This window comes from Cynocephalus volans, chromosome 15 (genome assembly GCF_027409185.1).
Source record: "Cynocephalus volans isolate mCynVol1 chromosome 15, mCynVol1.pri, whole genome shotgun sequence".
Taxonomy (NCBI): Eukaryota; Metazoa; Chordata; class Mammalia; order Dermoptera; family Cynocephalidae; genus Cynocephalus; species Cynocephalus volans.
Window position 1 is genome coordinate 58,437,629 of NC_084474.1, and position 24,418 is coordinate 58,462,046.

The window sequence follows — 24,418 nt, forward strand, 5'->3', positions numbered from 1 at the left end:
CTATATTGCCATGGGAAATGACTGCTCTATTGTCTCTATTTGATAGGTGTGAAAATAGACACAGTGACACAGGCTTGGGGCAGGGGCAGGGGTAGGGGCAGGGAAGGAAGGTGGGTCTCAAAGTTCTCAATGCCTCCTCCAAGATAGTACAAAGTACATCACTGTTCTCCTTACCTCCTTACTAGCCTGAGTTATGAAGCTTGGAATCTTCATATGCGTATTCTCAACAAAGATATATCAGTGCAGTTTAAAACAGTGCCTACGGGTCGAGCCCGTGGCGCACTCAGGAGAGTGCGGTGCTGGGAGCGCGGCGACACTCCCGCCGCGGGTTCGGATCCTATATGGGAATGGCCGGTGCACTCACTGGCTGAGTGCAGGTCACGAAAAAGACAAATAAAATAAAATAAAATAAAATAAATTAAAAAAAAAATAGAACAGTGCCTACAGAACACCAAGGTCAAGGGTTCGGATCCCCCTACTGGCCAGCTGCCAAAAAAAAAAAAACCCATAAAAAAATAAAACGGTGCTTAGTTTCCTCCAAAGGAAATTGCTCCCTAAAACAACCACTCTAAAAGGCCCACCTCAGCTGATCTTTTTTCCTGTCTGAATAAATTATAAGAATTAAAAGCTGACAACTGCAGAGCATTTTCCAGTCTTAATCTTCCATTAACCTTAAGTTAAAGATCCACCCCAAGTTTACAAAGTTTTCATGGCTTTGCGTGGCTTGCTTTCCTTCTGCGGATGCATTCATTCAAATTAGTAGAAATGGACTTGTTAGCAAGAAATGAAAGGTTATATGTACAGAATTCTGAAATTCTAGATGTCTCGAAGATATGCATCACCCACTTAGGTCTGCATTTAAGTCCTGGCTTTTCCACTTACTGTATGACTGGAACAGCTATTTCTTCTAAAAGCCTCAGTTTCCTCATCTGTAAAGTGGGGATAAAGAGTTTATATGTGTAAAGTCCTTAGCAGCATGTCTGGCACACAGGAAGTATTCAGTAAATGGAAACCGTCATTCCACCTCATAAAAAGGTAGAAGCCACAGAGCTGGGTACTGATACAGAGCTGGGTACTGATTAGAAATGGGGAAAGAAAGAGGGAAGATACACGAGTCAACAGGGACAGACTGGGGGAAAGGGAGGACAATTTTCCATTTGGGGCACCATGAATACGAAATGTCAGTAGCTGTTCAAGATTGAGAAGAGTGGAAGCATTAACAAAAGCAGGATTAGAACTGTCACTGTTGCTTATTGAAGGGAACTACATGAGAGAACTTGTATAAAAAAGTTTGTGGAGTCATAGAATTAAGACACGATATGAACTTTTCCCTGAATTTTTTTGAGACCCCTCATATGTAGAAAATATAAATTTAATTTTAAAAAAAAGATCTACCAGGCTGGCCAGTTAGCTCACTTGATTAGAGTGTGGTGCTGGGAACCCCAAGGACAAGGGTTCGAACCCCCGTTCTGGTCAGCCTCCAAAAAAAAAAAAGACTCACAAGTTAAAACAACTAAAGGAACAATCCTGTGAAAGTAAAATAGTGATATAGATTTAAAAATAGTCCTTTAGTTAAAATGAATGAATATTGGGTTAAAAATAGTATCACACAAAGGTCACTACACTGGGCCTGAGGGGCATCTCCACCATACAGGACTACAGGGTCCTCTGTGCTGTGGCCCATTGTCCCTGGTCTTCCCAGAGCCAGGGTTTTCCTCAGGTGAAGACAGCACAAGGGAAAGCCTCATCTGCTCTTCAGGAGACTGGAGGTCCTGAGTCTAGGATCCCAGGAATGGGAATGTGTCACTGGGTACACTATCGAATTATGAGTAGGTACAGTGGGGGCTGTCGCCACAGCCTGCTGTGTGACTAGTGGGTAAGAGCAAAGACGATGACACACTCGATCCTGGCCTTCCTGGATAGAAAGCAACTCTACCCCGCAAGTCATGCCCAGACTACCCCAGGTCCCACAGTTGCCTGTGAAACGATCTTTGCTGTACTGCAGCAATACGAGGGGGTCTTCAAAAAGTTCACGGAAGGACCCGTAGTATCTTTTCATTCCATTTTTCCATGAACTCTCCCTCGTATACCCTGGACTTCTTGACATACATCAAGGAATTACATAGTTTTATTTGCTAGGTTAAAGAAGTTTCCATCTTAACAAGATAAAAACTATGTTTATACTGTTAATGACTTTTTTAAAAAGCATGTATAAGTCTCAGATGGAATAAAACAAACAACACTTGAGTCCACCATGCTGTTTTAAGCCAAACTCTTCATTCTGAAGCAGCAGCTGTTTTTGCTAATTAGGATCACATTGATGGGGATATAAGTGCTGAGACTTTCGCTCTGATGTCACTTCTGGGCTGGCCAAGTGACAGCTTCTCCCTCTGCTGTCTCGGTACTCTACTCAGAAGGCGTGCACGGGCTTCTGGGCAGAAGGTTTCAGATCTGGCTGGCTTCCTACACCATGAGCCAGTTAACAGAGAACTTGGCCAGTGTGCAGAAACTCTCTAAGTGGATTCCATGGGTGTGGAGACATCCTTGCAACGCCTCCTTTTTCCTACCCTTTTAGAACATGTATCTGAGCTGCCAAAAACCCATCTCACACAGCCACAGGCACTATTTTTGGTGCTTGTTAGATCTGAAGGTAGGGAGCCCTGAAATGGCTTAGGCTGAACTTTATGCTGGCAGTTCTCTTGCATAAGTTGCTCTTTCAATACCTTGGCAAAGACACCTGCCCTCTGCCCTCCAGAACACGAGACTACCTACACAACCTGCAGTAATACAATGTAATGGCATTTAAGTTAGTTTCCAGACTGGCTGCAAAAACTAACACAACTTTACAAAAAAGAAAAAAAAAAAAGGAAAACATTTTTACAGTCTCATTAGTTTTCCTCTACCACAAAAGCTGTTTGCACAGCAGGATTTTTTTCAAATGATGAACATTTCAAATACAATACAACCCTCTATGGAGCAAACAACTATACTGGTTACAGTCTATAAAGAATGTATATTAGTCCCTTTCTGTTGCTTATAACAAAATACTTGAAACTAGATGATTTATTATTTATTTTTTATTTTATCAATATACAACGTAGTTGATTTTCATGTCCCTTTACCGATTCCTCTTTCCCCCCTCCCACCCGTCAGCATCATGTCTGCTCAACTGTCTTAACAAGTTCAAGGAATTGCTGTGATTGTTTTCTTCCCCACCCCACCCTGTTTGCTTGTATATTTTTAGCTCCCACAAATAAGTGAGAACATGGTATTTCTCTTTCTGTGCCTGTCTTATTTCACTTAATATATTTTTTTCTAAGTCCATCCATGTTGCTGCAAATGGTAGTGTTTCATTCTTTTTTATAGCAGAGTAGAATTCCATTGTGTAGATATACCACATTTTCTGTATCCACTCATCTGATGATTGACATTTGGGCTGGTTCCAACTCTTGGCTATTGTAAATAGTGCTGCAAAAAACATGGGAGTACAGGTATCCCTTTGACATGATGATTTCCATTCCTCTGGGTATACTCCAGCAGTGAAATACCTGGGTCATATGGTAGATCTATTTGTAATTGTTTGAGGAACTTCCAAACCATTTTCCATAAAGGCTGCACCATTTTGCAGTCCCACCAACAGTGTAGGAGGGTTCCTTTTTCTCTGCATCCTCACCAGCATTTATCATTCTCAGTCTTTTAGATATTAGCCATCCTAACTCGAGTGAGATGGTATCTCAAAATGGTTTTGATCTGCATTTCCTGAATGCTGAGTGATGTTGAGCATTTTTTCATGTGTCTGTTGACCATTTGTATATTTTCCTTTAAGACATGCCTATGCAGCTCCTTTGCCCATTTTTTAATTGGGTTATTTGGTTTTTTGGTGTAAAGGTGTTTGAGTTCCTTGTATATTCTGGATATTAATCCTTTGTCACATGTATATTTTGCAAATATTTTCTCCCATTCTGTTGGATGTCTTTTCACTCTGTTAATTGTTTCTTTCGCTATGCAGAAGCTTTTTAGTTTGATATAATCCCATTTGTTTATTTTTTCCTTTGGTTGCCTGTGCTTTTGGAGTTGTATTCATGAAGTCTGTACCCAATCCTACTTCCTGGAGTGAAACTGGGTGATTTATAAAGAAAACAAAATTTATTGCTTACAGTTTCTGAGCCTGAGAAGTTCAAAGTCCATGGGGTGGTGGCAACAGTGACCCAGGGGTCTCACACTGCAAGACAGTGGAAGCAGAGAGCAGAGAGACTCTCCTCTCCTTTTAAAGTCCTCAGAAAAACGCCCACGACCAACACTTTTAATCTGTTCACTACCGCACGGTCCTACAATCCAATCACCTCTTCAAGGTTCCACCTTTCAACTACCATAATAGGTTTCCAACCCTCTTAACAGTCACAGTGAGGGCTAAGTTTCTACTACAGAAAACTTGGGGAACACAATTCAAGCTTCAATGAGTTTGGGGGGGACAATTCAATCCACTACAGAGGGTCTATTGAGATCATTACTAAGAAGTACTGCTGATTAATGAACTGAGGGTGGAGAGGAAAGACAAATGAAACAAGATGTGGTTTGGTTAAGCAAACTAAACAAATGTTTGGAGTCAGAACAGAGTATAAAAAGTGGCAGAGGGAGGCCAGAAGGGATGGGAGGGGAAAAGTTTCTTGCATTCGCAGGGACAAGGACATCAGACTCCGGGGGAGATAATGCACGTGGAGGAAAAGGGTGCAGGAAGGGCAAGGCCTTTGGGCCTCAAACCTCTTCTATATAACTTGGCATTCTGACTTGGAAATCTGACTGGCTTGGTCAAGGGAAGCTGTTTCTAGAGCAGACAGACCACAATCTAAGCCAAAGGCTGTAAGTTTTCCCATTTCCTCTATCCCAACAAACAGACTTAACTCTCTCCCACATGGGCTGCTTATTGATCGGTCAATTTGTAAACCTCGTGGTGCTGGGCTTGGAGTCAAGATGAAAAAAAGCTGAAGGGCTCCATGAATAAACTGACCAAGAAATGTACAGGCTTGAGAAAATCTGGGGTAATGACTGTTCTTCTCTGTGACAACAAAATAGGAGAAAAGGGCTAGATATCAAAATGAGATCTTAAATATGTCTAAAAGAGAGGTGTTTATCTGGATCAGCAATGACACAAATAGACAGTGAACTGAGGCATGTGATGTGCTCTGCAGGGTCATTTCCATCCAGACATCACAAACTCCTCATAGTGGAGACAAGATAACGCCTCGCTCTGCAGAGGTAAATATAGAGGCAGCTCAAGCTTAGCCTGGGTTGTGCTACAAGTCAAGAAAAGCCAGCATCGCCAGCACCACATGGGATCTCTGAGAATGAACGGATATCCCTCCCGGTGTGTGTCGTGCTATTTGGATGCTCCATGAACAGCATCAGCCTCGGTTCCTCTCCAAGGCCCCTACGTAGACTCTCAAAATCAGCACTCTCTCCATCTGACCACGAGTCACTTTTCATACTGTAAAAATTAGGAAAAGAGCTGGAAAACACAAGGAACAACATGCAAATAACTGATTTCCTATGTTCCTTTCACAGGGATCATGAAACTGATAGGCCTTTTCCATTCCTAATTACCCATAATGTGTTTAACTTATGGGCATAAAGCTTTAAAGAACAGAATTTCTTAGGTTGAGTTATAAACAATACTGATGAGATATACCAAAAGAAATAACCAATGTTGATTCTCAGTGATAAAAATCTCCCCTCCCACCTGTTTTACTCTCCCTTGGAATGTAGTAAAATCTTGCCTGCTTATTAAAAGTGCACTATGGACATAAAGCAATCATATGCAAAACAGGTGAGCACATGGAGCTTGGCAGACGTGGGGGAATGCTAGCAGCTCGGGTCTGTTTGTCCCCCATTCCTCTTGGCCTAACGTGCTCTGATTTTATCAGCACTGAAATACTAAACACATGTGTGAAACCCACGAAGCCCACTCCTTAGGCTGAGCTGTGTGTATTTGCATGGCCACACATAGGCAGGAAGAGCCGGTCCCTCAGTACAATCACCAGAGTCAAAAGGCTACTTTCTTGGATGTGGGCAAATCTCACTTTAATTGCAAAAAACTTTATTTACAGCGCATTCAGTGATGAACAAACAGGAGAGTTGCTGACTTTTGAACATATGAATATATAAAAATCCCTCACAATTCAGATAGTCAAGATAACAGCATTCCACAAGGAAGACAACCCTCGTTTTACTGATGACTTTTACATTTTAAAAGATGACTAGGCATACTTGGAAGTTTAAAGCAGTAGGCTGTACCTTGCAGGGAAAGGAGGAGAAAACATTTCTTCATATTATTAGGCAAACACATATCTGCAATTCCACTTGATAAAGTAAGTTGAATGTCCCCTTTGGATCAAGCTAGGGCAGAACACTTAGTAAAAGGGGGCCCTGGTAGGGGGGGGACCCAGGAGAAAAGTCAGTTCCACCCCTCGAAGACACAGGAGACATGCCATACCATGGCCCCAGACACAGGATGTACAAGAAGAGCCACCAGATAGTTACTGCTCTCACTGCCTGTTATTGTCAATGGTCTTAATTTAGTCCATGGACAAAATCCTGACCAGCAAACTCAAACTATCATTGAATTTAAGCCATAAACGATATTAAGGAAATTCATATGGATTCCTATTTACCTAATTAGAGCAACAATTACACAATTAACATTCCTGTTTTCATAAGGGTTTGTTCCATACACTGGAATGGTTTAAGAAAAGCGCTAAATTTTGACTTTATTTTACACTTTAAAAAGAGACAGAGGGAACAGAGAAAAAGTGTGACTATTGCCCAACCTTGGGTTCCAGAAGGTACAAAACCAGACCTCTCTGACTCAAGGTCCAGCTATATTTTGGGGAAGTTTCAATGCCTAGGGAAGACTAGTGAAGCCCATTATACCCCCACCCCTACAGACAGGATTCCACAGCTAATCTATCACAGTGTTGTAGCTAAAGCATACGTTTGAAACTACAGAGAGTCTCAACTCAACATCTAAAATTTAAAATGTAGCATTTCAGCAACAAATAAGCTCAGGGAGTTCATCTCAGAAGTGAAATCAAGCACTACTGCTCAGATATCTGTGGCTCTTGGCCCTGCTCCACTCTTGGCTCAGGCAGACACATAGGGTGGTGGTGGCTCCTTAGCAGCGCCATTCACGGTGGCGTCATCATACGGGGGTAACAGCACCTGAGAAGGAGAAGGGCAAACGAGTTAGGGTTTAAAAGTGGACACAGGTTTCTCCAATTTTAACTCTAATTGAACTTTTGTGCAATTAAACATCTTCCATCACCTGTACCAATTCATTTTCCAGCAAGTGGATACATTTTGGTGAGAGATTTTAGAACCCTTGCCGCAGCAAGTGGGGAGAGACTTGCAGCCCTCTCTAAGTTTTCTCAAACCTGTCCACATGTGTCTGATGTCCACTGTGCTGGGAGGCTGGAGGGCTGCATCTACAGGAATAAGGAGCTGGTGGTGGCTCTGAAGAGGAAAAAAGACTCCTAGATGAGTGTGCACACATGTATACACAAACAGGGCAGGCACTTAACCCACGACAGGAACCACTCACGGTACAGTGGAAACCACAAGGGTTTTGGTGTCAACCTGGACCCAAAGCCTGGCTCAGCCATAGTGTCTCAGCCTAGCTTTGGGTAGGTTACTTAGCTTCAGTTTCCATGTCTGTAAAATAGGGACGCCTGAGAATGAGATGTCTCTAAAAGACACTGCTTAGTGCACACCCGAAATGGTGGACACTATTTGTAAATAGCTGGAGAGAAATAGAACAAGCACTAAAATTGATTGATAACCTCCTTGTTTATATTTCAAGTACGAAAACAATTGCTTAATATTGTTTATGAACTGTTAACATAACAGTGGTAGGGTTGGCTGGAACACAGTGTTGATAACACCAAGGTCAAGGATTTGGATCCCCTACCAGCCAGCCAGACCCCCCCCCACCCCCCCCAAAAGAAGGAAACACTGGCTGAGTTTGGCTTTCTCGGAGTAGAAAACAAAACAGGGAATATCAATTCAATATAACTACTCTTTATTCAATCAACTAACATTTATTTGTATCTACTATGTGACAGGCACTATGGCTAAAAGATTAATTAAGGTAAAAGATAGTTCCTGTCCTTCTGGAGTTCAGAGATAAGATGCTTTGTAGAAAGAGAAAGAACATTCACAAACCCACACTTCGATATGTTTTCTATTACGGACATCATTAGACTTACAGTGGTAAATAATTGCCATTTACCTGTCCCTTCAGCTCTCAGAGGGGCAACACTAGAATCTTCTTTTAAGTTTGTTTTCAGTTTCCGCCACAGTCACTCTCCCAGCCACACACACTCCTCTCTAACTCAACATATTCCACTACTTATTTTTCTCATTGTCCAGTCTTGGAGCTGCTGTAGGGCTGGAGCCCTGCCTTACTTCACCCAGGAGTGGGGCCCTGTGCCTACTTGATAGCAGGAACTCAGAAGAGCTTGTGGAGTAAATGACCAATGTATCCCTCAGGCTGTGTGGTTCCCTCAGTGGGGAAGGGGTGCTAGCCATCAGGCAGAGGGCACCTGTCCTGGTTAGGATCCAATCAGGAGATGGAAGCCACACAGTCATTTGAACAAAGTTTAATAAAGAATTATTAGTGGGGACTGGAGGAATGGGGAATTGACTAAGAGGAAAAAGGAGAGCTCTAATGGATACTAGTGTTGCAGAAGGGTACTCATAGAAAGAACAAGGAAGGGGACCCCTCCCCAAGGCTGGGAATCAGACATCGTTGGAGAGGGTAGGGTTGAAACCCACTGGATGGTAGGTAAGTTTTCTGGGTTGAACTGGGTCGAGCTAGTGGGTACAGAACCACTTGCTGGATTCAGTTGACCTGCTGCTGGAAGCTGTTGTCAGGGAGGTGCCACTTGCCCTGAAAACGGCCTGAGAGGCAGGTCCGTGCTGGGGAAGCCTGTCGTGAGGGGGGGCAGCTGCTGCTGTCACCCCCATACCCCACCCAGGGCCTAGGGGCAATGCCAGCAAGACCCAAAAATTCTGCAGGAGCACACAGGAACCAGGAAAAGAAACCTCTTCCTCCTCTCCTGACACGGCTTCACAGGGTCAGTTGGCAAAGGAGACACATGGACAAGGCCCATCCCCAATCATGCTGAAAGGGGAGCTCTGGAGCTGCGAAGCACTAAGTGGGCACCTGGTACAGCAACACACAGACAACGGCAACACGCCAGAACCTTCCAGTCAGCCTCAAGGTCCTCGTCCCCAAAAGTGGTGGTGACATTCTATCTTGTGTCCTAAATACTTTACACTTCAGGCACTGCCCCCGGTACAGAGTCTGAGGCCAGCGTCCACCTGTTGCCCGTGCTGAAAGGGAAAGGAGCAGCCAGCACATACTGGGTAGAGGATTCCAATCCCAGGCAAGGAGGCACTTCCTGTGCTCTCCCCACAAAAGGAAACTATCCACTCTCACACCCAACAAAACAGCACATCCTGAGCATGTGCACGTAAAGGGCACTCAGTAATGGCAACACAGACCCAAAAACCCACCACTGTCTGTTACGGGAACTTGCAGACTACTGGAAGGCAGAGGCGGGCGAAACAGGTAAAATTCAGCACAGTCAGGCCGGCCCCGTGGCTCACTCGGGAGAGTGTGGCGCTGGGAGCGCCGAGGCCATGGGTTCGGATCCTATATAGGGATGGCCGGTGCGCTCACTGGCTGAGCGTCGTGCAGACCACACCGTGCCGAGGGTTGTGATCCCCTTACCAGTCCACAAAAAAAAAAAAAAAAAAAAAAATCAGCACAGTCAAGGCGTGCTTGTTGACCAGATGTTAAGAACAGACAGGGACACCAGATTAGCTGGGGAGGCAAGGCAGGCCTCTCAGAAGGGTAAGCAGGAGGTGATCTGACATCCTGAGGACAGCACTCCAGGTAGCGAGGTAAGAGCACGTGTGAAGGGAGGGCAGCAGAAAGCACTGCAAGTGCAAGGGATTTGCTTTGGGGAACATTATGGGAGAACGCTGCGGAGACGAAGCTGGAAGGACAGGCAGGGCTCAGCCCGAAGACAGCCCTGTGTGCCCACCCCCTTGAGGGGCTCTATCCAGTATCTAGCAGCAGCATCTCTATGAGAAATCCTCCAAGTCTCAGCTTGAGCTGAGGGGGGAAAAACGTACTCTCTAAAACAAAGGAACAGCTCTCCTTCCGTGCATGTTTGACTTGAGGAGTGAGCGTCCAACTTGTGCATTAGATACGGTAACTTATGACAAGTGAAAACGGCTGTGATCAGCACCAGACATTAAATTTAGCATGACTGAGCTTCAGCATCATGCTCCACAGCCTTATTAAACAATTAACTGACTCATATCTATCATTATCTTTGGAGAAATTATCCTAAAACACAGTGGAGCTCCCAAAAGAGAAATCAGCCATCATATCCTATTTTTTTTTCCCCGAGCAGAACACAACACTCAAACCAAATTCTCCAGAATGTTCACAAATTTATTCACTTGGATTAGGAAATAAGTTCTTTTTTTCCTTCCTCAGCTCTGCTGGTTGCATAAAGTGCTGGAGGCTAAAATTAAGCTACTGTGAGCCACACGCATTGAAAAAAGTAGGTGGCTGGATAAATACTTACAAGGGATGCCTGGATGCAGGAATCCTGGCAATGGGAGAAGCCGTACTGTATACTGGACACTGAATAAGAGAATATACAGCCCCAGCCCTGCAAAGTGTCACCACCTAGCTGGGACTGTAACTGTGCCTTCAAAAGGCCATTCCATACCATTCTATCATGCCAGCTGCCTCAGAATATGGGGAACATGGTATGACCAGTGAACTGCATGCGCACTAGTTCAGTGCTGACCTTCTTTCGCTTTGAAGTGAGTTCCTTGGTCAGAAGTAATGCTGTGTGGATCCACGATGGTGGATAAAGCACTTCTGTGAGTTCATGGATGTACTTTTGGCAGAAGCACTGCATGCAGAGAAGACAAATCTGTATCCAGAATGTCTGAACTAACAACTAATTTGATATGAACCCTCTCTCAAGAATTCTGTTTTTGACCTATGGAAGAATCTGTCCTAAGGTCCAGCTGAAAAACTCTGAGTAACTCCTTTGGAAACAGCCAGCTCCTGATTCTTCTTACCTCCAGCGAGAGTGCAGCACTGCATTCATCTCTCCCTACAACCGGATTTCCCAGGCCACTACCCCTTCCCCCTTCCTCCCCCTTTACCAAATCTAAACCAAAGTAACTGATGATGAGGAGGGAGACAAAACGGACACCACTTTTCCTACAGGCTATGTGTGAGAGGTGTGGCATACAGTTTCAACTGTAAAATCCAACGTAATGTTTAGCTGAAACCATCTCCAGTCAGTCACCCCTTAGCCATACACACCTACGCACCTACCTATCAGGCCAGCGTGGTGCTAGGTGCTGGGGAGGCAGAGCTGAACACACCCGCCTCAACCAGAGGAGGATGCGCAATGCTAACCTCGCAGGAGGGAAAAGCATATGGAAACTGAATGGTTCCAGAAACCAAGGCCTACATGTGAAGCTGTAGGTAGTTTGCTATAGTTGGAGAGCTGGGTGCCTGAGGTGAGGTTACAGAGATGAGCCTGGAACAAATGGCAAGAACCCAACTGGACTTGCAAGCCATATAAGGACAGCAGAGCCTTCTATAAAAACCAGTAGTTCTCACCATTTGGGGTGGTGGAGGTTAGGTAATATTCACATGTAAGAGACTCCCATGGGCATACACAAATTTGTATGACTTTATGAAATCAATTGACCCCACACCCCCAAAATGTGGCAGGGGGAGAAAAAATCACTACAAATGAAGATCTTTTTTGGTTTCTGTTTTTTTGGCTCCTTCGGAAGGCAGCAGGTGGGAAGCTAGCGGTATGGTATTCATAAAAGCACAGCAGTGGCTCACAAGAACCACAGCTGCTGATAAACATCAGTAATGGCCCCTCAAAGCTGCTTCCCAAATGCGGTGGACTTGGCAGGATGAAGTCATAACTCTACTCCCCCCTCTCACTTCAAGAAAATATTAGAATGCAAGACTATTGTTATTGTAGGGATAATCTTAAATCTGCTCTCAATTATTAAAAGAAAAAAAAAATCAAACCACCAGCAAACTTAGATTTTAAATACTACTCCACAAATCATAAAGCAAAGCAGAATAACCCCACGACTGAGAAACGCTGCAGTAATGAGTGGCAAAACCCTCAAAGGCTTTTAAATATAGGTAGAAAGGGGAGAACAAACCCTGTTTTCCCTACACATTCACAACACTTCACTTCTGACAGAATGTATTGGGGTTTTCCTCACACAATTCTCCAACTCTTCAGACACCAACTGGGTGTCCTGCAATTCAGTTCTGACACTAGTTAACTGGAGTGTGTGCAGACCTCACAGGTTAAGGGCTCAGACCCACAAGACTGCCCCCACTTTAGATGCCGACTGCAAGTAGTGGGTCCCCAGCTTGCCCATATTTCTGTCTGACTTGGTTATAAACCGAGGGTTCTCATGACGCCCTCTCCTCAGGTTCAATAATTTACTGAGAGTTCATGAAAACAGTTCAGGGAAATAGTTTCCTTGTTTACTAGTTTATTATAAAGGATAGGATAAGGAGTACAGATGAACAGCTGCATGAAGAGATACATAAGGAGAGGTCTGGAAGGGTCCTGAAAGCGGGAGCTTCTGTCTCCATGCAGTTGGGGTGTGTCACCCTCCCAGCACGTAGATATGTTCACCAACCTGGAAGCACTCTGAACCCATCTTTTAGGGATTTTTATGGAAGCTTCATTAATTAGGCACGATCAATTATTAACTCAATCTCACCTCTCCCTAGAAGATGGGGGTGGGGTGGTGCTGAAAGCTTCAAGCTTCTAGTCATGGCTTGGTCTTTCTGGTTACCAGCCCCCCCCCTGGAGCCCACCAAGAGCCCCGTCATTAGAGCAAAAGACCCTCCTATCACCCAGGAAGTTCCAAAGGATTTAAGGAGCTCTGTGTCAGAAACGGGGGAGAGGGTAGAGACCCATATGTATTTCTATTACTTCATACCAGGAATGACAAAATCAGACTTATGTTTTAGATCGATATGGCAACAAGAGAGAAAAAAATGGAAGAGAAAGCAGGGTTCAAGATCAGAAGCAGAGAGACTAATTCTAACAAATTTACAGAGGATGACTCCTAGGTTACAGGCTTACGTGCTTAAGTGGACACTGCTTGCCATCCACCAGGATTTAAGAAAAGTAGCAGATTCAGAAGCAAAGGAGGTCAGCAGTACAGTCTCTCTGCAGAAATGGCCACTGGGCAGCTGGGAATATGGGCATAGAGCTGATCTGGTTCACATTATCTAAGCTATTTACTCCAACTTAGGTAAAAAAAGAGAGCACAACAAATGATTTATTAAACACCATTCATTCATTTCATCAACAAATGTTGGCCTCACTGTGTGCCAAGCACAGAGGAAGCCACACTTAGGGGAACTCATATGGGCTAAGCCAGGAGAGAGCTTATGTGTTAGTGGAGGGGTCTGGTAAAGCCTGTAGCAACTGTTATGTAAACAAATGATTCGCAAACATAAGCTTGATTTAGATGTGTGGGCAAAATAATAAAATATGGGAGCATTAAAACTTTCTCAAGAACACGATATCCTTATAAAGAACCAAAAGATTAGGTGCAGCTGTTTGCCAACCTTCTTGGGGGAGGGGAAGCTCAACTCAGGTGTATCTAGGCCACAAGCGGGGTTACTAAATTCCCAGGATCCTTCAATTACCTACAAAACTCGGCCTAAATTTTCACGAAGGCAGGGACTAGTAAACGACATAGGCCAAATCTGGCCTGCCACCTGTTTTTTGTATGGCCTAGGAGCTAAGCATGGTTTTTATTATTATTTAATGGTTGAAAAATATCAAAAGAAAAATGTTTTTTGACGTGAAAATTATATGAAATTCCAACTCCACATCCATAAATACAGTTTAATCAGGACACGGCACACTCATTCATTTACATACTGCCTCTGGCTGCTTTTGTGCTAGAACAGCAGAGCTGAATAGTTATGCAGAGACCATATGACCCACGAAGCCTAAAATATTTACTATCTGGCCCTTTATAGAAAAAGACTGCCTTCACCTGCACTAAGGGAAAATCCTTACCCTGAATTCCGACTCTGGAAGATACGGTAATGTCATATGAGAAAGTACACAGCCCGCAATCTATTTACAGTATTTAGAGGCACTAAGTCTTCCAAAGGTCCATTTAGATTAAATGTAAGTAACCAAAACTTTTATTTTCTCATTTTCACCATTTGTTACAACCCTAATAATCTATAACACTCTTGTTTAAAACAGGCAATGATCTCATTAAATGTTTGTCTTAAATTGGTCATACCATATTTGCCTATTTAGACGTGAACAACCTTTACTCATGCCAAACAGTAAAGCGGAGATATCCGAATCATCAATCTCCATGATTAACTGAAATAACCATTGGGCATTTGGGAGAGAATCATCAAAAATAGAAAGTCTGGGCTTATCTTTAGGGTATCTAGAATAACTTTCCAAACTTTTTGAATGCCCTCACCTATTATATATATATAGGTAAACACACACATACCTATATATTTTTTATTCTAAGGTACACACTTCTGTACATTTTAACATCTTTGAAGTTAGGCTGTGCCTCGTAATTGACAGCATCTTACAGTAAGAGGTACCTAAAAATAATGGTGCTATTTACACCTGACAGCATCTTGTAGTCAATGAATCTAATGTATCAGGAGATGGGGAGCACATAAACAAATTTGGGGGGATTCTAATGAGAAACTTTCCCCTACCTATAGTAAGGAATCATTTCTAACGGCAAAGAAGTCGATTTTAGCAATTCAGTGCAAAACTGCTCGAAGTTTTCCTCACCTGATATTATAGGAGGAAGCCATGATCTCCCTTAATTTTTAGCAGAGAAGCTATCCGAATTTGTTTACAGATTATATTCATAACATGGAATTCATACCTCAAGTGTTTCAGATTGGGTCCAAAAATTCTCACTGGTGAGATGTTTAGGCAGAAAACACCAAAATAATATAGCAGCCCAAAGTGAAAGTTAAAATGGTTCTGAGCATTTACACATTTAATATTTAAATGAATACTCAATACTTAGACATTGAGAGCAACGATATAGAAGGAACAAGCAGTGAGCTATCACCACAGCAACCCCAAAGGCTACTAAGCTGCTCCCTCTTGTTGTCCCCAAAGCCTGAATGTGCTACGCCACCTGCTGTACACATCTCCTTCATGACTCTCCATACCATTCCAGGGGCTCCGATTCCAGCTGTGCCCAGCTGCTGTCACAGACCATGGGAGGGAAAAGGAGGGCTGCAAAAACTGCTCAGCACCTCCGATCTCAGCTTCCCATTTTACCTGCTTCCCCCTTCCCCACATAGCTCCCTCCTTCTCTTCCATGCATTGATGAAGAGGGAGAAATATCTCCTCCTAGTGCCCACCAAGTCGATTATTTTTTTCTATTATAATCTAATCTGCATCAGCAAGCCTTGTTTCTTCATAGCTGCAACCACAATATAAACTTCTAGATTCTGCTTTTTAAAACATTGCAAGCCTTTCTTTTGCTTTTATACTGCTCATGATAATTTTAATGGCAATAAAGACATTTTATCAAGTGGATATACCCTTATTTAACCAAACCATTCCCCAATTATTAGACAATTACATTGGATACTTTTGCTGTTAAAAACAATGCTGTATGAACATCTTGTACATTTATTATTTCTCTATAATACATTCCTAGAAACCTTTCCTAGAATGTTAAAAAAAGAAAATTCAATGCCTCATTTGTCCCTAGAGTAAAATCAATATGGACTCTATTTGGAGCACATATGATAAGTGCTGTGCGTATCTTAAAGTGAAATGGTTCACAATGAAAACCATGCTTATTTGGAATGTGGTTGCAGAACTTTTAGGTCTAAAATACCTATGATCTGACTGCTCCAGATGTCCTCTCTCATATCCAACTCTGAGATGCCCCAGACCCAAAGCCTCCCAACATTTAAAAGTACGTCTACGGTTTTCTCAAAAGTTACTCTGGGCTGCAATAACTGGAAAGTTATATGGGTTAGAGGTAATTTCCAGCAGACCAGGACATTTTTAAAATGCTATATTTTATTGAAGGAAGAATATCATGCAGAAAGAAAGAAATATGAGCCAAGTTAACATCACACATAGTCAGCCGGAACTGTGGAAGCTTTCAGGAGGAAATCTCAGGGGCATCTAGTCCAACTGCACCCACACTGCTTTTACAGCAGAACCAACAGATAAGTATATCTGAGGCCGTGCACACATCTGAGGATATCAGGAAAATGCAGGGGCTGGGCACAGGAGGCAGGAATTTTAGCTAAGGCAGCTGCCTTGGTGTTATCCAGTTTACCTTTAACCTTTCCTTTTCTTCCATTTCTGCTCAGTCATCCAGCCCTCCCTTCCTCTGTGCCAAAAATCAAAAAGTAGAAACAACAAAACAAAAAGTCACACTGCCTTTTAAGTTTGTGACTGTACTTAAGAAAAATGGTCTCCATGAACAATGTCCACCTGCTTCACTCCTCTTCTGGGTTAAACACAGCCAGGCTCTGGTGGTGAGAACCCACGGACTGACTAGGCAACAGGCAAGGAGGAGGCTGGTGGGTAAGAACAGACTGGGGCCAAGACGCTGAGGTCGTGATCCCCCTCTGCCACTCACTAGCTTAGGAAGTTACCCACTTTTTGAAAGTACTGAAACCACTACTAAATCTCACCCCCGCCCTGCCCCACTCTCCCCTCCTAGTCAACTGTTAACTTGTTTTATGGCTGTTTGACAGCCCAAGGTCAGCCTTAATTAATCCCAGGTACCTCAAAGAGAACCTACTGGGAAATGGCTGCTGGGGAGATAAGCCGGCCTTCACCCAGGTCACTTACTTTTCTCTGAACTGTTTTCCGAGCTGTCAGACTCAAAAGAAAGCCCTATAGAGCAAAATACTTTTGAAGTCAAAACAATAAATTTGCATACAATGTCAATCTGGATTAGCACCTATAATATGACATGGCATAGAAGACTCCATAAAGTTTAAAATTTTCCTATTTATCCCTAAGTAGCTAAGAAATTTTCCCACATTTCTCAACACTATGATTCTTTTATCTGGAATCAGAATTTCAGATGCCACTTTGGTTAAAAAATTAATCTTACTGCTTTTCAAGTGCCCCACTTACAAAGGAATCAGGTTCCTTATTTTCAGATTTAACAAAATACTGGTACTAGCACAACCCAAGTCTCTGTCAGTATTAGCAAAACAAGGCCGCATAGATTAAGGTAGTTTTTAAAACCTCAATTTGCATAAAGTTTAATGTAAAATAAATCTGTTTCTATAATCTACATGTATAGTATTTTTTATTTTTCTTAAGGCTAAATTTTGAGGGAGAGAAGGTGGTATTACATAATGTGTACCCACCACGTGATTTCTATAACACTGTTCTAACAGGGAGGGTGCATCTCCTTAGGGCACCCACCAGTGCGCCAGTGTGCGGCAGTGACTCAAAGGGGCACCTTGGGATAGTCTAAATTTTCAGTGAAAACACACAACGCTTGTTAGATACTGCATTACTATCAGGTTGTTTGGACATGACTACTTAATAAAATGAACAGTTATTAATTTTCATGGCCTAGGGTGCTGTGAAAAAAAAGACCACTAAGATCCTAGAGCATTATAAACTGAGAGTTTGTGATCCTTTGTCCTAGGCATTCCTTTCAAGGTTTCTGCTTTGGTTTGGCTGGGAAACTGGAGGAGATTAACCCAGGGAATGATCTCCAATATCCAATAACTCTGATCTTCCCTCTGAGCAGAATTTGTGAAAGTACATATCTGAATAATATGTACTTTTTTAGAGAAGGGAAAGAAAAAAAAAAAAGCACATTTATTTTCTACGAACAAGAGCCCAGTATCTTTCCACAGAGGTTGACAAGAAACTACTTAGCCTGGGAGAAAAGCCATATGGCCTAACACTTGATAGGAAGTGAAAGCCAGGCACATATTATTGTATCAATGTGGATTCCCAATAAAATATGGACAAAAGGGAAACATACATCATTACAGGTGATGAGGTTCTTATAATGTGGCTGTGGAAACCAGGAAAAATGACAGAACTAGATCATCCCAATCCCCATGCAGAGTCTCAGAGGGAGTCTTCAGTACCTTTGGTTTTCTTAAGTTAGAATGTTAACATTAACTCCTAGTCAAAACAATCTTTAAACACGCAGAACCCTGATTAAAAAAACAAAAAACACAACTGTCCTCCAATCCTATAAATCCAGATTATGGTCTCCAGATATTTCCACCAAAAGGAAGCAGGACTTCCTGGAGAAATGGTTGGTTCCAGATGTGGGGCAAGAAATGTACAAGAGCCTAGAAAATCTTGTCATACCACACAGCAAGGAAGCCATCAAAGTCTACCAGGGTCATGTCAAGAGACTCAGGAGCCGGCTTGAAGAGGCTCCAACTAGCCACGGACGGCATGCTCAAGCATTAATGAGATGACCTGTAATGCACCAGCTGTTCAGAGAAAGCACTTTTCCCCTTTGAAAGATTCAAAATATGAACGGAATAACAAGTTTTATTTAGGCTTACTTATAAAACTTACCAAAACAGTTGTACTTTTAAACTGGACAACCCAAGCTCTTCTTTTTATCAGTCCATTCATAACTTAAAGAAAACCTCACTGATCACCACTAGAGAATGACAAACTAGCTTGTTGTTATGAAAACCGATAAAGACAAAAAAACCAAGTAAATTTACCCATGTCACAAGTGCCAATGGGTAGCCCAACAGTACATGGGGGAACACTTCTCTTTCTATAAATATTCCAGCTAATATATGAAAGAGGAATGATAGAACGTTTTCAAGTTGCAACCCTAAAGGATCAATGAATCTAGGCATTAAGCATCAATGGCTGCTGATACTCCAAAAGGACAGTCAATGAGACATTATCAGCCTCTTGATGGAAGAACAAATTGTCACCTTTGAAGCAGTCTTGCAAAACGACAACAAAACTTGAATATGGGAAGCCTATAGGTCCAACTAGTAGTTTATTGGAAATACAGAAGACTACATTACAGGTATGCAAACAGAACAATCTAGTCTGTGAGACAAACTAGTTTCTGCAACAAAAAATTAGAGAGACTTAAATTACATAGTGACCCACAGATCCTGTTTCAAATAAACTGCTATAAAATTATAACATTTATGAGACAGAAATCTGAGCACTTACTAGATATTTTATATATTTTTTTCTTTTTTTTAAAGCCACTCAAATTTAGCAGTGGGGGGTTGAATATCAATTTTAGTGATACTGTTAATAAAGTTCTGATAATATTTTCTGATATTAAGGAATTATAATTTTAGTTATAATAAGGACTTTTAAAAAAATAACCATAGTACTACTATCTCAAAAAAATTTTTTAAAAAAATATTTTCAAAACGTTGAGACTTCAGGTGTTGATCTATCCCAATATCTTGAAGTGGATTACCAATACAACCAAGTTATAATTAAGGATAAGTCTCCCTTTCCCAGGAATACAATTCTTTAAAAAGAAGGGGGGGGGAAAGAAACCCCAAAAAATGTTCACGGGGAACTTTGGGAAAATAATAACATTATCAGCAACTCAGTCTCCCTCATCCTAAGAATGGCAAACTGATACAGAATGACTGAAAAAATAATGACCAACAACCATCATCAAGCAATTCCCCAACACCTTCTGTCAACACACCAGGAAACAATCACAGCTGGCACCACTCCACAGCCCCAAATTCTAGTTACAACAAACTACTGACCAGCTGGAAGATTTTCTGAAGAAAAGAGGCCAATGCTGGGAATGTCCAGTTAAAAAGAATAGCTATTTTGATAAATTTTATAAGCCTAAGTAACATTTACCTGTTATTCCATATTTATTTTGTGTCTTTCAAAAGGGAAAAATAAGTTTTCTTTAAAAAAGCAAGTAGGATGCATTTTAGGGATTAACTAATGTAAGCACCTCAATTTCTACCAAAAAAAAAAAAAAAAAAAGAACCAGAAATGTCAAAACAAGCACATGCAGTATGGGCATTATTTTCTCTGAGATACTTCTAACTAAAAGATGGTAGCTTCATAAGCCCTATGTACCGTGAAATTCAGCATAAGGTTCTGATGTATCCTGTTCGTTGAACAACTTCATTAGTTCCTCAAACTCAACTCCTGAATATGTTTCAACAATAAAAACAGAGCAAACTGTTAAGATTTTTCATTAGTTCAACAGGACAAGAAGTGTATTCAGATTTTTTTAAGAAAAAGCATAAAAAAGAAACTTATGGATAACTAAATACCCAGCAACTCAGAGAAAAGGAAAAAATTCTTAAGCCAGTAATTTTGTCAAAATACAATTTTGAGCAGTTATTTCTTTAAAGAGGCTTACTGATCCAAGAGGAATTCTTTAAAGATCTCTGCAGACACCCCCCAAAAGGCCTCCTCAGCATCTGCGTGTGCTCGGTTTTGTGCATCTGATCACAGCAGAGCATATTCCTAAACCACTGCTCATGCATATTTGAATCGACCCAAGAAATGTTTGGTGAGCACCCCAGAATACTATTCATGTATAACATGCTTTAAATACCCCACAGAGTTCACAGTAATACCAGTTTATACCCATATATTTAATATATGGTATGAAATTGTTTTATTCCCACTTTACACACAAGAGAGTAAAGTAAGGGACAGGTTAAATTACTTCAGTAAGGTCACAGAGTGAGCAAGTCACCAGAATTTAAAAAACGAAACAGAACTTTGCTCTAGTTTAGACCTGGAATAGCAATTGTATTTATCCTTTCACCTGTCATGTTCGGTCCATTCTACCTCATCCAGTCCTATCCATTTCAACTCATCCATCCTGTCGCATTGCATACGTTCATGTCATCCATCCCCATCTGTTTCACTAACCATCCAGAGTCCTTACTCATACACAGCATTACATCAGGCACCGCGCTGAATATGAAGATGATGAAGAAAGACACGGGGAGTTTAATGTAATACCTGGAGGACTCTTAACCTTTTATCTTACCATGAGCCAGGCAATTTCAAGATAACTTACATAAAGTACAAAGAATTTCAAGGACTCTTCCAGTGAAAACACATTTTCCAAAATCATATGATAAGTTAAAGATTTTTAAGTATGAACAACTAGGAGCAGAACAAAGATCATCTGAATTCTTTTCTAAAATTCTAAACTAAGGTTTTCACACATAGGGCAAGTTATAAAGACATATGACCTCTGGCATTCTTATTTATCTATCTATAAAATCATGGTTCTTAGTTAAATTTCACATGTAAAGTGAGACAGTATAGTCATACTATGCAGAAATGATATATAGAATTATGTACCATGGTTTAATAATTTAGGTTTAAGATACATAAATGTGGGTCAGGTATGTGTATTACCTATCTGTAATATTTTTTTTTAATAAACCAGAAGTTGAGCCATCTCGTTTTTAATATCCTGTAAGGAAAAATACATTCCATTTGACTATGAATTCTTTGATGACTAAGCTGCTCATGAATATGTTTTAACAACAATAAAAATGTAGCAAACACTAGACATCATACCTACCGCAGTGTCATTACTGGTAACATAAACCAGGACATCGGAGGAGTTCCTGCCATTGATGTATCGATAGCAGTTCCAAACACAGCTAATCAAGTAACCCTGAAAGCGAGTAGCAATTATTAATTTTTAGATTTTTAATTGTCAAACTACAGACAATTTAAAATATCACATAAAATCATATTAAATAACTTACATAAACTATAAGTGTATATATTAACTCTACTAAACCAAAAACCTTTAAAATTACAAATGTAGGGTATAGTAGCTTTCTGGTAAAGTGTGCTACTGGAATCCTATTCCGTCCCAATACCCAAGAGGGTGGCGGTGGTACTGGTGGTACAAGGGGCCGAGGAAGGGAGGGGCTAAAAGTAGAACGAGAAATTTCAAGAAGCAATTACAACATCACTTGCCCCTAAATTCACAGAATAATCAAATTTATTAACCCATTTATCACCACATTTTTCTTCGGGAATCTTTAATCTACACGATAATCTATGATTTTATTATACGAGTCAATTTTTAAAAGATTTATAGCATAATTTTACTTCACAGTCAAAATTCACTAAAAGATTTCCATTTTTATAATGAAATATCCAAAGAAGATCCTTAAAATTAATGTCCAGAATGAAGACATGCTAGCAATAAAGCACGAGTTTATGGAAGATGTTTAAACTATGAACTCTTTGCATTTTCACTCTAGTCATCTGTAATTTGATCAGAACTAAATTATTTCAAAATCCCTTTCTAACTGTAAAATTCTTTGATTAAAAGACGTTTAAACATGTGGAGAAACTAGAAACCTCATACATTGCTGATGAAAATGTAGTATGACCACTTTGGAAGACAGTCTGGCAGTTCATCAAAAGGTTAAACAGTTACCATATGACTCAGTAATTCCACTCCTACGAATATACCCAAGAGAAATGAAAACATACATCCATACAAAAACTTGTACATGAATGTTCACAGCAGCACTATTCACAACAGCCAAAAAGTGGAAGCAACCCAAGTGTCCATCAACTGATGAACAGATAAACAAAATACGGTATATCCATACAATGGAATGCTATTCTGCAATAAAAAGGAAAGAAACTGATATATGGCATAACATGGATGAACCTTGAAAATACTATGCTAAGTGAAAGAAGCCATTCAGAAAGGACCATGTACTGTATGATTCTATTTCTGTGAAATACCCAGAACAGACAAATTTATAGAGACAGAAAGTAGATTAGTGATTGCCAGGGGTAGGGGATGGGGGTAAAAGTGAATGACGAGTGATAAAAATGTTCTAAACTTAGACTGTGCAACTACAGAGCTATGACTACACAGCTCTGTGAATATACTAACAATCAATGACTTGCACATTTTATTGGATGTAGTTTATGAATTTGTCTTATGAAAAGGAAGACATTTAAGAGCCAAAGGGATAAAATATTCCATCATATATTCAGAATGCTGCCATGAGCTGCATTCAACTTGACGGTGATTATTTCTTGCATTTAACTTTTGCGATGTTATGCTATTTTATAAAATATTTCTTGAATGACAATAATCTGAAAACATGAACCAAACATGAGAAAAAGATGGAGAGGCATTTTTTTTTTTAACAGTATACACAATACATTCAATTTATTCAAGGTTTCAGTTTAGTTAACAATGTTACCTTTTCTTTATGGGGGGCGGGGTTGGGAAGCCCTGTACTTCTTAAGTGTTTCAATACAAACAGAAAAGAAATGGTTGGACATACTACTTATGTATTATGTAAGAAGACTATTTACCCACTGTTTTAGCAGTGAACAGTGGATTACTTAATGCAAGAATTCCTTCATATTTGAAGCCTTTAAAATGGCAAATCTGTAACTCAAAAGCTAAACAGGAACCAAATGGAAAACACCCAGTACCTGGGCCTGCACAAGCCCACCGCCAGCCCACGGTCATTCTCAAGGGCCCCTGCAACACTGTGTGCACTCACAAGCACTTCAATAGGAGAAAAACTTCTGCCTGCTGTCTCTCAAAACCCAATAACTTATTTCAGTGAACTTATTTCTTACTTGACACTTCTGTAGTCTTGAATTAATTAGAAATTAAATAGTTAGTATATTTCCCAAATAAACTTGCACTGACATATTCCTTCCACCAACTATTTGCCGAGGTAGGTGGTAAGCATTGCTTCCTCTTCTGTCTGAGGACAGAGTGAAATTTACAAATGTCCCATTCTGGGCTCTCAGTAAACTGGTGTAATGATAAACCTTACCATAGAGAGTAAGAGCAAATTTAAGCAGTGAGAGCCACTAATCCACTAAACTGATGTGTGAAACACAACATGCACACCTATATTTATTTCAACTAATAATTACTGAGTTTCTGGGTACAAGGCATCAACTTAGTGCTAAGAGGGATATAAAAATGAAGGCACAGACGTCAAGGAAACACAATCTCGTCAGTGCAGGAGAGAGATGTAAATAAATAAATAAATAAATATAAGACAAGTACACATTTCTCTCCAGGTTGAAAATAGTGCTGGGAACAATTTGTATGATGCCTTTTATGAGATAATTACGAGAATTAACACCTGTGTTTTGTAATTTATAAAAGCATCGCAGGACAGAAATTCTTATTCGCTACCAAATCCCAGTGCCTAGAACAGAACCTGGCACAAGGGAGACCCTGAATAAATGAATGATACACCTTCCCATCCATCATCTCACTTGAGTCTCAGTTA

At 41.0% G+C, this 24,418-nt stretch overlaps 1 protein-coding gene across 1 annotated transcript in view; it reads right to left on the minus strand.

Moving 5' to 3' along the window:
• Nucleotides 1–6,052: 6,052 nt before the first annotated feature.
• LAPTM4B (lysosomal protein transmembrane 4 beta) overlaps nt 6,053–24,418 on the minus strand; it is a 61,310-nt gene continuing 42,944 nt past the window's right edge. Inside the window, exons 6-7 of the mRNA XM_063079497.1 lie at nt 21,697–21,792; nt 6,053–7,215 (exon numbers count right to left, since the gene is read on the minus strand). Coding sequence (XP_062935567.1) covers nt 7,138–7,215; nt 21,697–21,792 — 174 coding nt within the window. The 3' untranslated portion in view covers nt 6,053–7,137. The remainder of the gene's footprint in view (nt 7,216–21,696; nt 21,793–24,418) is intronic.